At 55.3% G+C, this 13401-nt stretch overlaps 1 protein-coding gene across 1 annotated transcript in view; it reads right to left on the reverse strand.

The window, feature by feature from the left end:
- The window catches only part of COL23A1 (collagen type XXIII alpha 1 chain), a 360958-nt gene that overhangs the window by 25827 nt on the left and 321730 nt on the right, over positions 1-13401 (reverse strand). The window contains exons 6-7 of the mRNA XM_058739053.1: positions 1920-1946; positions 332-358 (exon numbers count right to left, since the gene is read on the reverse strand). Coding sequence (XP_058595036.1) covers positions 332-358; positions 1920-1946 — 54 coding nt within the window. The remainder of the gene's footprint in view (positions 1-331; positions 359-1919; positions 1947-13401) is intronic.

The following is a 13401-nucleotide window of genomic DNA, read 5'->3' on the forward strand; positions in this document are numbered from 1 at the left end:
CCCCTGTCCCTGGCTCTCCCGGCACCCCCCTTTTCACAGGCAGGGACTTCCTTTGGAAACTCCTCATTCTGGGCAGACCGTGCTTTGAGCTTTGTCATGCTCTGGTGCTGGGAGAACTCCAACTTAACCCCCTGGCACTTTAAATTGTTAAATATAAGCCATGTAACCATTAGGAGGGAGGCACTAGTAGCCCCACTTTACAGATGGGGAAACTGAGGCTCTAGGAGAGGATGTGATGTCCCCAAGGCCACACTCTGGAGCTGGGGTTTGGAGACGGGTTTCTGGCATCCTTTATCACATCTGCATCTGGACAGCATCCGGCATCACTTACCTTTTCCCCTTTGGGGCCTGGAAGTCCCTGGAGAAAAAAAGGTGGAGAAAGAACAGGCATGAGCAAGGAGGACTGGGCTGGTTCCCCTTCTGGCTTCCCTAAGGCTTTGGGGGCAGAGGGGCCTATGGGGCTGAGCAGAGCTGTGGGTAGCCGGGTGGGTATATGCACAAATCTGTCAGCTTTAATGAGGGTTGCTCTGGCCGGCCCTAAGGAAGCCACACAGTGCAGTCCCCCGCATGAGGGAGACGGGGGGCTTGAGGGTCGCTGGTACCTCTCAGCTCGGGTAGGGGCACATGTGCTGTCACTCCTCCCAGAGGGCAGAGCCCTCCAAGCTCAGCACCTGCCGTGCCCGGGGGCCGCTGCCCCTTGACTATCCATTATCCCTCCAGCCGTTAATGGCTTGGCTTGTTGGTTCATTCAACAACTTGTCCATCCAGGTGGTCAGTTCATTCCTCTATCCTTTAATGCTGCACACATCACTGGGCAACTCCTCAATTGTGTTACTTCTTTCATTCCTTCACTCACTTGTCTGCTCAACCATCATGTGTTTGTCCACCCACTAACTCAGCTACCCTCTCATGCATCCAACTGTTGGTACAAGTACCTCATCTGTCTTTCCATCCAACCATCCTTCCTTCCTGCCATCCATCCATCCACCCATCTGTTCATCAACCCAAATCATCTATCTATCCATCCATCTGTTCTTCCATGCAACCGTTCATCAATCCATTTGTCCATCCATCTGTCCATCCATGACATGAACGCACCTGTCTGTGATCCAGTCATCCAGCCAGCCAGCTTTCCTTCCTTCCTTCCTTCCTTCCTTCCTTCCTTCCTTCCTTCCTTCCTTCCTTCCATTCATCAGCCCATCTCTCCATCCATCTATCCATCATACATTCATTCATCCAGTCAGCCTCCCTTCCTTCCTTCCATCCATTCATCCTTGCATCCATTATCCAGTCAGCCAGGCTTGCTTCCTTCCATCCATCCATTCATCTTTCCTTCCTTCCTTCCTTCCTTCCTTCCTTCCTTCCTTCCTTCCTTCCTTCCTTCCATCCATCCATCATCCATTCATCTGTCCATCCATCCATCCACCCACCCACCCAGCTAACTATCCATCCACATCCACTTTTTCGTTTAATTATGCCCTCTCCCTGTACAGCTTATTTATTCTGCTGAAGATGCCTGTGGACCACAGGCTCCTGGCCCACATGTTGAGAACTCATGAAGCCTTGAGACTGTGTTGGGGGATGCTCTGTACGTGGGCTTGCTAGGAGGGGCTTGTATGTTCTGAAAGCTACTAGATGTCAGGGATGGTGCTATCCACACTTCTCTACATCCCCAGCATGTGGGGAAGGTTAATGGGCCCATTTGACAGAGCCTTGGGCTTGGGAGGTGAAGAGGCCTCCCCAAGGCTGCACAGTCAGCAGGTAGTGGAGGTGGATTTGAACTTAAGTCTGATACCCAAATGGTTTCTCTCCTTGCTGATCCAGGTTCCCAGGGGCCCCTTCCCTCTGGCACCCCATCACTCTCAGCCTCACAGTGGCCTGGTCCCAGGACCACCTAGAATTGCCCTGTCATCACTTACCGGCTTGCCATCTAGACCCAGTGGCCCCTGGAAATGAGAGAGACAGAGAGCAGAGGTTACACACTGGAAAGGCATTTCCTGTGTGTTTTATGACCCAGAGGCACTACTGAGCACCAAAGACCAAAACCCGACATGAGCCCATGGGTCTGAAGACCTTTCACGCAGACCTGGGGTGGGGGTGTCTGGGTGTTTGCTTCCCAGAATCCCCTCCTCTGACAAGAGAGCCCCACTTCTCCTCCAGAACCACCCCCATCTGCTCGTATGGGGCTTGGGCGTGTGGTTGCATTCCCTCGACCAGGGGGATTTGGTTCAGGGATAAACGTCATGTCTGGGGCTTTGAATGGTGGCGCTTTAGGGGAAAGAGGGTCTTTTCTCCTGGTGGGGCTAAGGCTGGAGCTCCTGAGGGTACCATGTGGCTTGAGAAAGAGCCAACAGAGAAGAAGTCAGAGCTGAGAGACAGTGAGGAAAACGGGGCAAAGGGTCTGAAGCTGAAAACATCCACCCCTGCACACTTCTGTTTGTCAGTAGTTTTTTCTTTAAGCCAGTGTGAACTGAGTTCTGTCACATGGAACTTGGTAGGGACTGAATATGTCCCCACCCCACCCCCCAAGTCATGTGTTGGAATCTAACCCCCGGTGTGATGGCATTAGGAGGGGGCTTTGGGTAGGCGAAGAGGTTCATGAGGGTAGAGCTTCACAGATGGGATATTAGCCTTTACAAAAGAGGCTCCAGACAGCTGCCTGGGTCCTCGTCCACCATGTGGGGGCACAGCGAGGGGATGGCAGTCTGCAGCCCGGAAGAGGGCCCCCACCAGAACCTGACCACACTGGCACGCTGAATTCAGACTTCCAGCCTCTAGGACGGTGAGAAGATTTCTGTTGTTTCTAAGCCACCCGGGCCATGGCGCTTTGTTAGAGCAGCCCAAACAGGCTAAGACACAAGTGGAAGAGTCCTGAAGGTTCTTTCAGTTCCCTGCATTGGTGTGGCCTTTGTAGGCAAAAGTCAAGGCTGAGAGAAGCCAAATAGCACAAGGTCAGGTCCCAAGGGTTAGTGTATTCCAGAGGCCGCAGAGGGTCAGTGACCACTGCACAGCAGCTCCCGTGGGCGCCCTCCACCTGGGGACCCATTGCCTCTCAGAAAGCCCCACTGAGTTCCATCCACCGCCATGTGGGGAATCCAAGGGCAGTGCCATGAACCGGATCCATCCGGTCTCTGTCAACACCTCTCCTCCCCCCTGCCACTGCCTCCTCATCCTCACGGACACTTCACCCTTGATCCCAGCCAATGTTCTAGGCAGCTCCACTCCCAAGCCTTTTCACACATCACCTGCCTGCCTGGCACATCTTTGTGTGTCACCTTTAGCTCAGTCACCTCCTCTTCCATGAAGCCCTCCAGGTTTCCCCACTTCTCAGAAATCAGGCCATTTGTCCCTACACCCAGAACATTTTCTCTCCCTTCCTTCCTTCCTTTCATTTTTTTTAAATGTTTATTTATTTTTGAGAGAGAGAGAGAGTGTGTGAGCAGGGGAGGGGCAGAGAGAGAGGGAGACACAGAATCCCAAGCAGGCTCCAGGCTCTGAGCTGTCAGCACAGAGCCCAATGCAGGGCTGGAACTCACAAACTGGACATCCTGACCTAAGCCAAAGCCAGATGCTTAACCGACTGAGCCATCCAGGCACCCCATAACCAGGGCAATTCTGAAAATTTATCTCTTAAGTGCTTCTGGCCACCAGCCTCAAGGTCAGCTGAGGTTCTGGACTTCAGGGCAATGTCTTAGGGGTAGATGGAATCCCAGGAGGTGGGGAGTGGGGCCATTCCAAAGTCTTGGGGGTCCAGGCTCTGGGGGGTCCCAATCAGGTTGTCAGCCCCAACCCTAGTCACTGAGGCTGACCAGGAACTGCCCTAGCTGGCATCTCCTGCTGGCTCCTGGCTGTTCTGACCCCTGGGTCCACATGCCTGAGGCCTCCTGTCCTTAGTCTGCTAAAGTTTGGCCCTGCATCTCCTCTCCCTGCCCCATGCTCAGGCCCTGTTAGGCCTCACCCAGGCCCGGCCCCTTCTGCTGCCACAGTGCACACAGGGACATGTCCCACCTTGGGTCTCTTCTGGGGGCTCTTTGTGGACCCCTACTCAGTCTGAATCACCACAGCAAGCCCGTAAGGCAGGTGTTATCATCCCTGTCTTACAGAGGGGGAAACCGAAGCCAAGTGAGGGAAAGACCTTGCCCACGGCCATGCAGCCAGGGCAGGGCTAGAGCCCTGGATGGCTTTCTGGTTCTGTGTCTTCAGGCACTCAAGCAGCCTGCAGTGGCCTTGCCTAGATTCCTGGCCACTCTCCCCGCAATCTGCCTGTCCTTGCATGCCTCTGTTCAAAGCTCCCTGCTCCATCCCAGTGCCCACTGGACCTCGCCTGCCCGCGGGCCCCCGGCCAGCTTGACCAATGTGGCTGCCATCGTGGACTCTGTGTCCAGGCCTTGTGCCCATGTCGACTGCTGAACTGAGCCCAAACACAGCGCCCCTCTATCGATCTGAAGGGATTAAAAAATCCATAATGCAGGGCGCCTGGGCAGCTCCTGATTTCCGCTTAGGCCATGATCTCGCGGTTTGTGGGATCGAGCACCGTGTCAGCGCAGAGCCTGCTTGGGATTCTCTGCCCCTCCCCCCACTCACTCTCTCTCTAAACAAACAAACAAACATACATTAAAAAAATCCGTAATGCAGACTGAAATTAAAGAGAGACAAAGCTGCAGTTAGAGCTGAGTTAATCTCTTTCCTCTTCGGGGGCTGGGAGGGAGGGCAGTGGCCTCACAGCCAATTCACTGGCAGCAGCATGAGGAGTTCAAGGTGTCCCTGACAAGGGCTGGGACACAGTGCAGGGCTTGTCCGAGGGAAGCAGGCACCCCGCCCCTTAGGGCCACAGAGGCAGAGACTCTCCAGGGCAAGTTTAGGAATGCTCTGATGTGCCTCAGTGTGGGCTCTGTTGAATCCTGCCATACCCTTCATGGCGTCTGTCCTCACTGACGCCCTGGCAAGCAGGCACCATAGTCCCATCCCGCAGCTGTAGAAGCTGAGCCCATGGCTGAAATAGGCCCCCCTCTCCACGTGGTGTTCCCTCTCCTGCAGCATAGGGCAGCAGGGTTGACAGATGGTTGTTCCAGGGGACCTAGGATGAAGCCTCACAGGCCCTGCCTTCCTTCTGGGATTCCTGGTATGTCTGTCTCCCCCACTGAACAGGCCTCTCTGGGCAGGGCTCTCTGGACCCTCTTCCACCCTGGCTCTCTACCAGAGAGAGTGCTGGATCAGACAAACTCACTTGCTGTGTGACCCTGGGAGAGCCAGTCAACCTCTCTGAGCCTCAGCATCCTCATTACCTATTCTCCCCAGCAGGGTGCTTCCTGCCCTAGCTTGGTCCCATTTCCCCTAAACTCTGCCACACCACGACCTCCTGACAGCTCTTGGGGTTTGGGAAGAGGTGCTTCACTAGTCTTATGGTACATCTGGTACCCCTTGAGGCCCATGCACTTACACACGCCATGCTGTTTCCTGGCCCCAGGCTGTGCTTTCCCGTTTTCCTCCACTGCACAGAGTTCTGCCTCCACCTGGGGAACTCCTACTCATTCTTCCAGGCCCAGCTCAAATGGTGCTCCTGGGAGCCTCCCCAAGGAGAAGCAGCATTCTCCCTAGGCTGTCTGCCACAGAGCTGGGTCCCCATCCTTCTGGAAGAAAGCCCTGTGGCCAAGCTCCAGGAGACATGTGGGGCGGGCAGAGGAGACAGGCTCTGGATTCAGACCCACCTGGGATCAGATGCGGGCGTTCCCACATGCCAGCTGGTGACCCTGGGCCTCATCATTGGTAGCAGGCCACACTGCATCGCTGACCTGTGTGTGTGTGTGTGTGTGTGTGTGTGTGTGTGTTGGGGGTTGGGGTTCTGCTGAAAAGGTGCTATGTGCACCGAGTGAAACTTACAAACTGTACAGAAGGAGACGGGACAAAGCAAACCTTCTCTTCTCCTCAGCTCCTCTCCCAGAGAGCACCATGGGCATCAGCTTTGGGAAGCTGTCCATGCCTGGAGAAGCACATGCATAATATCCCTGCCTTTCTTATTTTTAAAGCCCTCTGCGGGTTGCACAGCAGACATCTGTAGCTCCATTTGTCTTCCTGTTGCAGAGGAATCTGGTCCTTGGGCCCCTGAGGCATGTCATAGCCCTCCTCCCCACATTCCAGGAAAGCCCTACCACATACATGTGAGACCTGAGCATCATCCCCATGGCCCTTCCCTAATACCTGTGATGTCTCCCACACAATGCCCTGGAGAACTTTCTAGAATGCAAGGCTCTCCTGCTTGAGCCCTTCTGGGCAGCCTCACTCCTGAAGGAAAATGTCCAGGCCACCTGGTCTGATGCCTAAAGCCCTCCTGCCCCATGCTGGGCACTGAGCACACATCTTGGGTTGGGCCTTTCCAGGGCCGGGGGTGCCTCTGGTCCATCGCTGAGTCCCCAGACCTGGTTCCAGGATGTCTGCTGGGTTGGCATAAACCACACAGAGCTTTAGGTGGCCGGCTTTTCTAGAAGTGTGCGCTGCAGAAGGGAGCCTGGGATGTTCCCTTGGCTTGGACCCCACAGGGGGAGTCTCCTGTTGCTGGCTGTCTCTGAAAGCATTCCAATGGCCAGACCTCGCTGTCTCTTCTTGAGAGTGACCTTGGGCCTCCCATCTCCCGGGAGGGATTCTGCTCTCTTTCAACTCCGAGATTATTCCTGGTGGTCCCCAAGGCCTCTCTCTGGTGTGTGAGAAAGCCTAGAAGTGGCAAAAACCCCATTTTCCTTCCTACGGCCCTGCCTCTATCTGGGATCACAGAGCTCCTGGTTCCCAGGACTTAGAGTTTTCAAAAGAAGCCAATGAATTTTGTAGTTTCTGATAAATAAAAGCAGAGGGTGTGGCCTGAGCTGTGCTCTTGGAAATGTCCACCATGCAGCTCAAGAGAAGCTGTTCCCATTCCCCAGGAACCCAAGATTGGAGCTGTGGGTGGTTGGATCTGATGCTGAGCAGATTCCCGGGGCAAACACAGAAACCCATGTGTGCACATTTGTAGGGCAGACGGTGCCAGCCGTCCCTGGGGATGGAGCTGACCCACAGCCATGGCCCTGGTCTGTGCAGGTGGCTCTGGGCTCACTCTGATGACATCTAGGCAACAAAGCTCTGCTCAGATCCCTGAATTCCCTGTCTGGGGAAACAGCTGACCCTTAGAGAGGCTGCTGGGTGACCAGCGGTCACTGGGAGTCACTGAGGAGGGGCCTCAGTGGGGCAGAGGAAGGAAACAGTCTGGCTTTGGAGCCAGACGGACCTGCCTGGCTTGGGGAAGTGAACTGATCCCTCTTATCCTGGGGAAGGCTGGGCCCTGGGCTGTGAACCCCCAGAAGACAGACCCTGCCCGTAGCTACCCTTGCTCAAACTGGTACTGCCTTGCTCAAACTGGTATCAGGGAAACTGTTCTGCAGAGTGTGTTAAGAGGCTTGCCTGGGGAAGAGGTCCGCTGGTCAAGTAAGTTTGAGAAACACCGGGTTACATGCTGTGAAATAGGTTTCTTTCCTGCAAGACTTGTCTGAACTATCATTCTGCCCATGGGTCTCCGGGAGGGCAGTGTTGCCTGCCTCACTGGGAGGCTGTGTGGACCATCTATGAACTGGGCATTTCCATGGGCTGGAGAAAAGCCCAAGCCTAGCTCTGAGTGCTCTTAGGAGAGGAGAAACACTGCAGGGATGGGTGAGGGGTTGGACTGAAGGAAGCCAAGGACAAGCATGGGCTGGAGGGCATGGTCAGGCTGGACTACGGTGGGGCAGGATCCAGGCTGAGTGTCCTAGCCGACAGCAAGCCAGTTTTGCACAGCAGAGGGCCATCTGGGGAGCTGAGAAGTCTGGAACAGCAGAGCCCCAGCCTGGGTGGAGGCACACCCTTGGTGGCGGGGGTCCTATTCCATCAGGGCAGCCCTCCCCTGCCGCAGACTGTGGGCGTCTCCCACAAGAGGAGTGGGAAGGAAGGCACTTGGGGCAGCCCACGAGTGAAACCCTCTCTCCGAACCTCAGCTTCCACAGAACAGGTGATCCTGAGGGCCAGACGCCAGAGCACTGCACCCACAGGCACTCAGTTCCCTCCAGCTCCCTCTCCCGCCTGATCAAAGCCATGGAATTCACCAGAGGTTTTCAACACCTTCTGCCCTCCACGAAACCCCACAGCTGTTTACAAGGCTCAGCTCTGCTTTAAACCACTCTTGCCCCATGCAGATCAGCAGAGCTCCGGCACACTTTCCGGATGCGTGAGGGGCAAACAAAAACCCTGGGCGGTGTGCGGGCTTGGCTCCTTGCTGCACTCAGAGGCCTGAGAGTCCCGGAGCCTCAGTTTCCTCATCTGTAAAATGGAGAGCATGTCCTCCTCTCAGATGACAAGTTCAAGATGAGTCCCAGGTCTGTCTCCTCTCCCCTCCTCCTCTCCCAGACCCACCAAAGATACGAGACCCTGTAGGTGAGCTGACACGGAGGTGGGGTCTGCATTGGCTCTTGGAGGGGCAGTCCTGCGGAGTGATCTTGTGTGGTCCTCTGACTCAATGGCAGACCGTGGGACTCTGGCTGTGCCTTGGTGGGTCTGCTCCCTCCCACACTGAATAGATTTCCTAAGCAGGGTTCTACAGAGTCATCTTTTGAGAAAAATGAACAAGAGTGGCAAAGGAGGGAAGGTTTCTTAGTGAAATAAGTTTGGGACGTGGAGTCTGCTGGGCTCCATAACCGGTGCCTCGATGTGCATCGGCCCCGGGGGAACCCTGAAGCAAAGGCTGCTGTTTACCCCACACTGGGGACTGGCTCTGTTCTTCTCCATTAGCTGTGCCTCAGGACCCGCAACGTGCGAGAGTTCTCTGCTGAGCTGACCCCAAATCACTACACCGGCGTGTTTAGATGCAGACAAGGAGTAAATGCTCAGACTGGCTGGGGCTGGGTGTCCGTCTCGCTTGCTGGTTGTAATTCATGCGGATGGCTCCCGTCAGGGAACGGAGCCTCCAAATTGCACCAGGATGGGGCCCCTGGATGAGGGGCTTACCAGGATTACCAGTCCAGGGACCAGTAATTATGGCCCAGATGTTGACAATTCATCAAATTACAAGGCTGTTGGGGCCTGGGGTCCTCAGCCTGGGACATGCACATTCCTGTGTGAAGGCTCCCTCATTAGAGTGGGTGGGCAGACCCCTCGGGGCAGGTCAAATGTGGTTCTGATTTCTCAGACCAGGCTCCTCGCACACATGGACCAAGGCAAGACTGTCCAGGTTTAGCAATTTCCCAGACTTGAATTCCGCCCTAGGGAAAGAGAGGACCCTCACTTCTTGGGTCCAGCCTGGCTGGTGCCCTGGTGCAGGCACACGGTTCCTCCCTGGGGACCTCTTCCCGGGATTTGGGGCATTCTGTAGAGTCACCAATAAATTGCATCCCAAGCCAGCAAGCCATGAAGACTCCAGCTGGGTAGGGTTCTGGGAACCTGCTGAGGTTAGGGGCTTGCCCAAGCTGCCACCCCCCCGCCCCTACTCTTGGTCTGTATGGTGAAGCACTGGCCTACAGCCAGCTTTGGCTTGGTGTGTATAGTTAAAACACCAAAACTAAAACTGAAACCAAACTCACTGAATTAGTTGCAACATTTAAAAATGGTGACATTTCACATCAACATCCAGAGTTTGTACTTTTCTAGAAAAAGTGAAAGGTGGTACACCCTGGGGTCTGCATGCCTGGCATAATCGGCTGAGTCAAGTGCTCGCGGAGGGCCCCAGGCTCTGCCCTGCCCTAGTGCTCCCCACCGGGCCCACTGCCCCGTCCAGATAACCTGTCAGTTCTGCAGAGGCATCTAGGTTGGTAACCCTCAGCTTAGAAAATCTCCCGGGTCGGGGCGTCTGGGTGGCTCAGTTGGTTAAGCGTCTGACTCTGGATTTCGTTCGGCTCAGGTCATGATCTCACGGTTCGTGAGTTGGAGCCTCATGTGGGGCTCTGTGCTGACAACTCGCAGCCTGCTTGCAATTCTCTCTCACCCTCCCTCTCTCTTTCTCAAAATAAAGAAATAAACTTAAGAAAAAAAAAAAAGAAAATCTTCTGGGTCCCTTTCAGCTCTACGATTCCGTGAGGCCGGGAAGCCAGCTGGCTTCTATTTTGGGGAGAGGGCATGCTCAGTATATCCTGTGCACACTGGAAGCAATTATACATATGTCCATATTATATACATCATGGCTGGGAGAGGTGGTGCTATGCCTTTGAACCGATCCCCAAATACCTGCTTAAATTACACATTTGCCAGTTTCATGATTACCCTGTCAGGTAGCAGGAAAAATCGTTCCTGGGTGGGGTGAAGGGAGTCAAGAGCCCTGACTCCCAGTGCATGTGGGACAATGGAAGATGGCCAGTGAGTTGGGCTGTGTCCATCTGAGAGGCCTCTGGCCTCCTGTCTCCGGCTCAGGCACTCTCAGTACTACTCTTATGGAAGGCACTGGAAGTAGTAGACAGGTAGGGGCACCCATTTTGGTGGCAGACAGTGCTGGGGCAGGGATCTAGTGGGACCGAGCGGTCGACTAGATGATGATGGTCGGAGTGTGGCTTGAACTGCATGACGGAGATGGTCTAAGGGAGGCAGAAGGTACAACAGAGAAACCAGGAGACAGAATGCCAGAGACAGCTCACAGCAGACACTGAGGGATCCCTGGTGTCCTGGCCAGGCCCAGGCCACACCCTGCTCTGCCCTCCTGCTCCTCAGCCTAAGTCTGCTGGGCCATCTGCCTGCTTCCTCCCAGCGTCGCTCAGGTTTGACTTTCCAGCCTCTCTGGTCGTCACCCCCTGGTCCGTGGGATGGGCCCTCCACAGTTTCCAGAGAACACAATTATCACCCACTGGGAATGAACTGCTGGGGACCCTTAAGAATCCAGAGGTTTTGTGCAAAATTTGGAGCTCTAACTTCTCTTGAAATATTGGAAGCTGTGATAATGATCAGCGTGCATGGGCCGAACGGGGTAGGGGGGCCCTTTAAGTGGGTGTGTGCCCCTCCACCCCCCCGCTAGCCCACATAAGGAAGGCATCAGTGAATGCGTGAGCCTGCATTTCTAGCTCTGAACCAGTTCTCCAAACTGCAGACCTCTCTCTAGTCCCCCACCTGCCCCTGCCTAGGACTTGGCCTCTCTCCCACACCAGCCTCCACCAGCCTCCCTGGCTCCGCTCCTCATGCTCAGCCTTCCTGCATGGCAAAGGAGCGGGATGTCCTTGCTACGTCCCCTCCCTGAAGACCTTGGAGCCAGCTGCCTAACTCCCCGAAGCCCAGCCTGTTTCCTCCTCTGGAAAGGAGGGGTGTGGTGTAGATGGAATGGCCACCCAAATGTGACAGTGCCCTGCCCGGAGCTTGGTGTACAGAGGGTGCCAGAGGAAAGTGGTTTAATGAACGACTGGTGCCCTGGGCCAGTTCTGGGGGCGAGAACTAAGGAAATGGGGTGGAGCTAAAAGCTAAAAACCCCTTGCCTTATTATTCCCATTTCACAGGCGAGGAAACTGAAGCTTAGGGGAGGCCGGGCATGGTCACGAGCCTGAATCCTGCGTGCTTCCCACCTCACCATCCCCCTCTGGCGTTAGCAGTGCCTGGCAAGTACCCCCAAAGCCAGCCTCCCCAAGCTGTCCCCATCCTGTCCCCAAAGAGGCCCTATTGGTGGGACAGCCCCCTTGTGGGAAGACCAACCTCTCCTTAGACGCCCTTTCTGAGAAGTGGGTGTGCCACCATTGCACACCTCCAGTGACGGGGAACTCACTGCTTCCCGGGCAGCCTGATGGGTTTGCCAAGTTTTTGTGTACGTCCCATCCTTCCCAGGTTGGATGCCATTGCCAATTCCCTCCACCTTGCAGCCCCTGGGGAGGCAGCCAACCAGCTCAAAGGTGCTGGGTGCTTCAGGGTCACTGGCCTCTTGAACTTTCCTCCCACCCCACCCCCCTTTCCCCTGCCAGCCTGGCTTGTTCTCTGTTCTCTGTGTCCTCTCTCTGGCCACTCCTCTGCCACTCCCTTTGTGAGAGAACCTCCTTGTCTTCTGACCTTGGCTCACACCTCCCTTCCTCAGGGCAGCACCCCTGACCCCCACCAGGCCAGCCTCGGATTGTAGGTGGTCACAGTAACCCGTACCTTCCCAGCCCTGACCACAGCGCACAGTGAGGTTGGAATCCCCATGCGCTTTGAGTCTCTCTCCCAGTCAACCACAACCCCATCCAGGAGGGACACCCTGGATGTTTGTGTTGCCATTCCATCCCAAGTGTCAAACACAGTCTTTCGTACGTAGTGAGAACACAATATATAGTTGTTGAAAGAACCAAATGTCAAGTGGATGCCTCTAGGAATGATCAGTTTCCCACTGGCTCCGGTGCCAGAACCTGGGATCACACCAGAGGGCGCTCTTGACCTGCTGAAGGCTGCCCTGGGTACCTGAGGACTCCTGTCCTCTGGCCACAGCCAGGGTGTTGTGCACTGGGGACACTGGCCCGAGAGGAGTTCCTTCAGCCTCGGGGGCTCCTCCTGCTGAGGTCAGTGACCATCACGGTGGCAGGAACTGTCACTCACTGGACCTAGCTTGTGTGCCCAGCACTATGGCTCTGGTGAGGTCATCTACCCGGCTGCCCTGATAGCCAAAGACAGGTTAGGGATGTGACTGAGACCACATGGTCTATGGAGTACCAAAGCCCATTCTCTTTCCATCGCATGAGCAAGACACAGTCCAGTCCCTGATTTCAGATTTCAGGAGGAGATGGCTGGACCACCTTTGTACCCAAATAACTGCCTTCTCTCAAATTTATTTCCTTGGAAGGCCTGAGTTTGCCTCGGTGACCTGGTGCAGGTCTGCCAACAAGCTCTTCCGTACAAGGCAGAGAAGTGCTTTGCTGCTTTGGGGATACTGGGAAGAGGTTCAGCCAGCAATCAGCCTGGAGAGTGGCCCTCTGCAAAGGTGTCACCACAGGTACACCCCGCAAAGGGCCCCCTGCCACCCCCCACCCCACAGGACTATCTGCTAAGTGCTTTCCCAGAGCTGAACTTGGGGAGAAGGTTGATTATCTAGCGCTGGGGGCTCTCGGCTACTGCCAGGAAGACGCAAAAAGCTTCAGAGGGTAAGCAAGGCATCTGGGAACCCCACATGAGATGATCGAAAGGACTCTGGGGACACAGTGTGAGCCTGAGGCCACGGCCTGAGTCAAGGAGCACCTACCCTGGGCTGGTGCAGGACCCTGCGGAGGAAGTCCCAGGGAGGTGGCCTTTTCCCTCCGGCCCAGCTGTGTCTCCCTGAGGTTCCAATCTGGGGGCCATTATTGGGGGCTCAAGAAGCCTCCTTTCATCCCATTCCTGCTCAACCCGGAATGTGGGGAGCTGGGGAGCATCACTGCAGGGGGCAGATGAAAATGAGATGTAGGTTGTCGAAATCTAAAAACAGATGAATTTGGAATATTA

This window comes from Neofelis nebulosa, chromosome 1, assembly GCF_028018385.1.
Source record: "Neofelis nebulosa isolate mNeoNeb1 chromosome 1, mNeoNeb1.pri, whole genome shotgun sequence".
NCBI classification, from domain to species: Eukaryota; Metazoa; Chordata; class Mammalia; order Carnivora; family Felidae; genus Neofelis; species Neofelis nebulosa.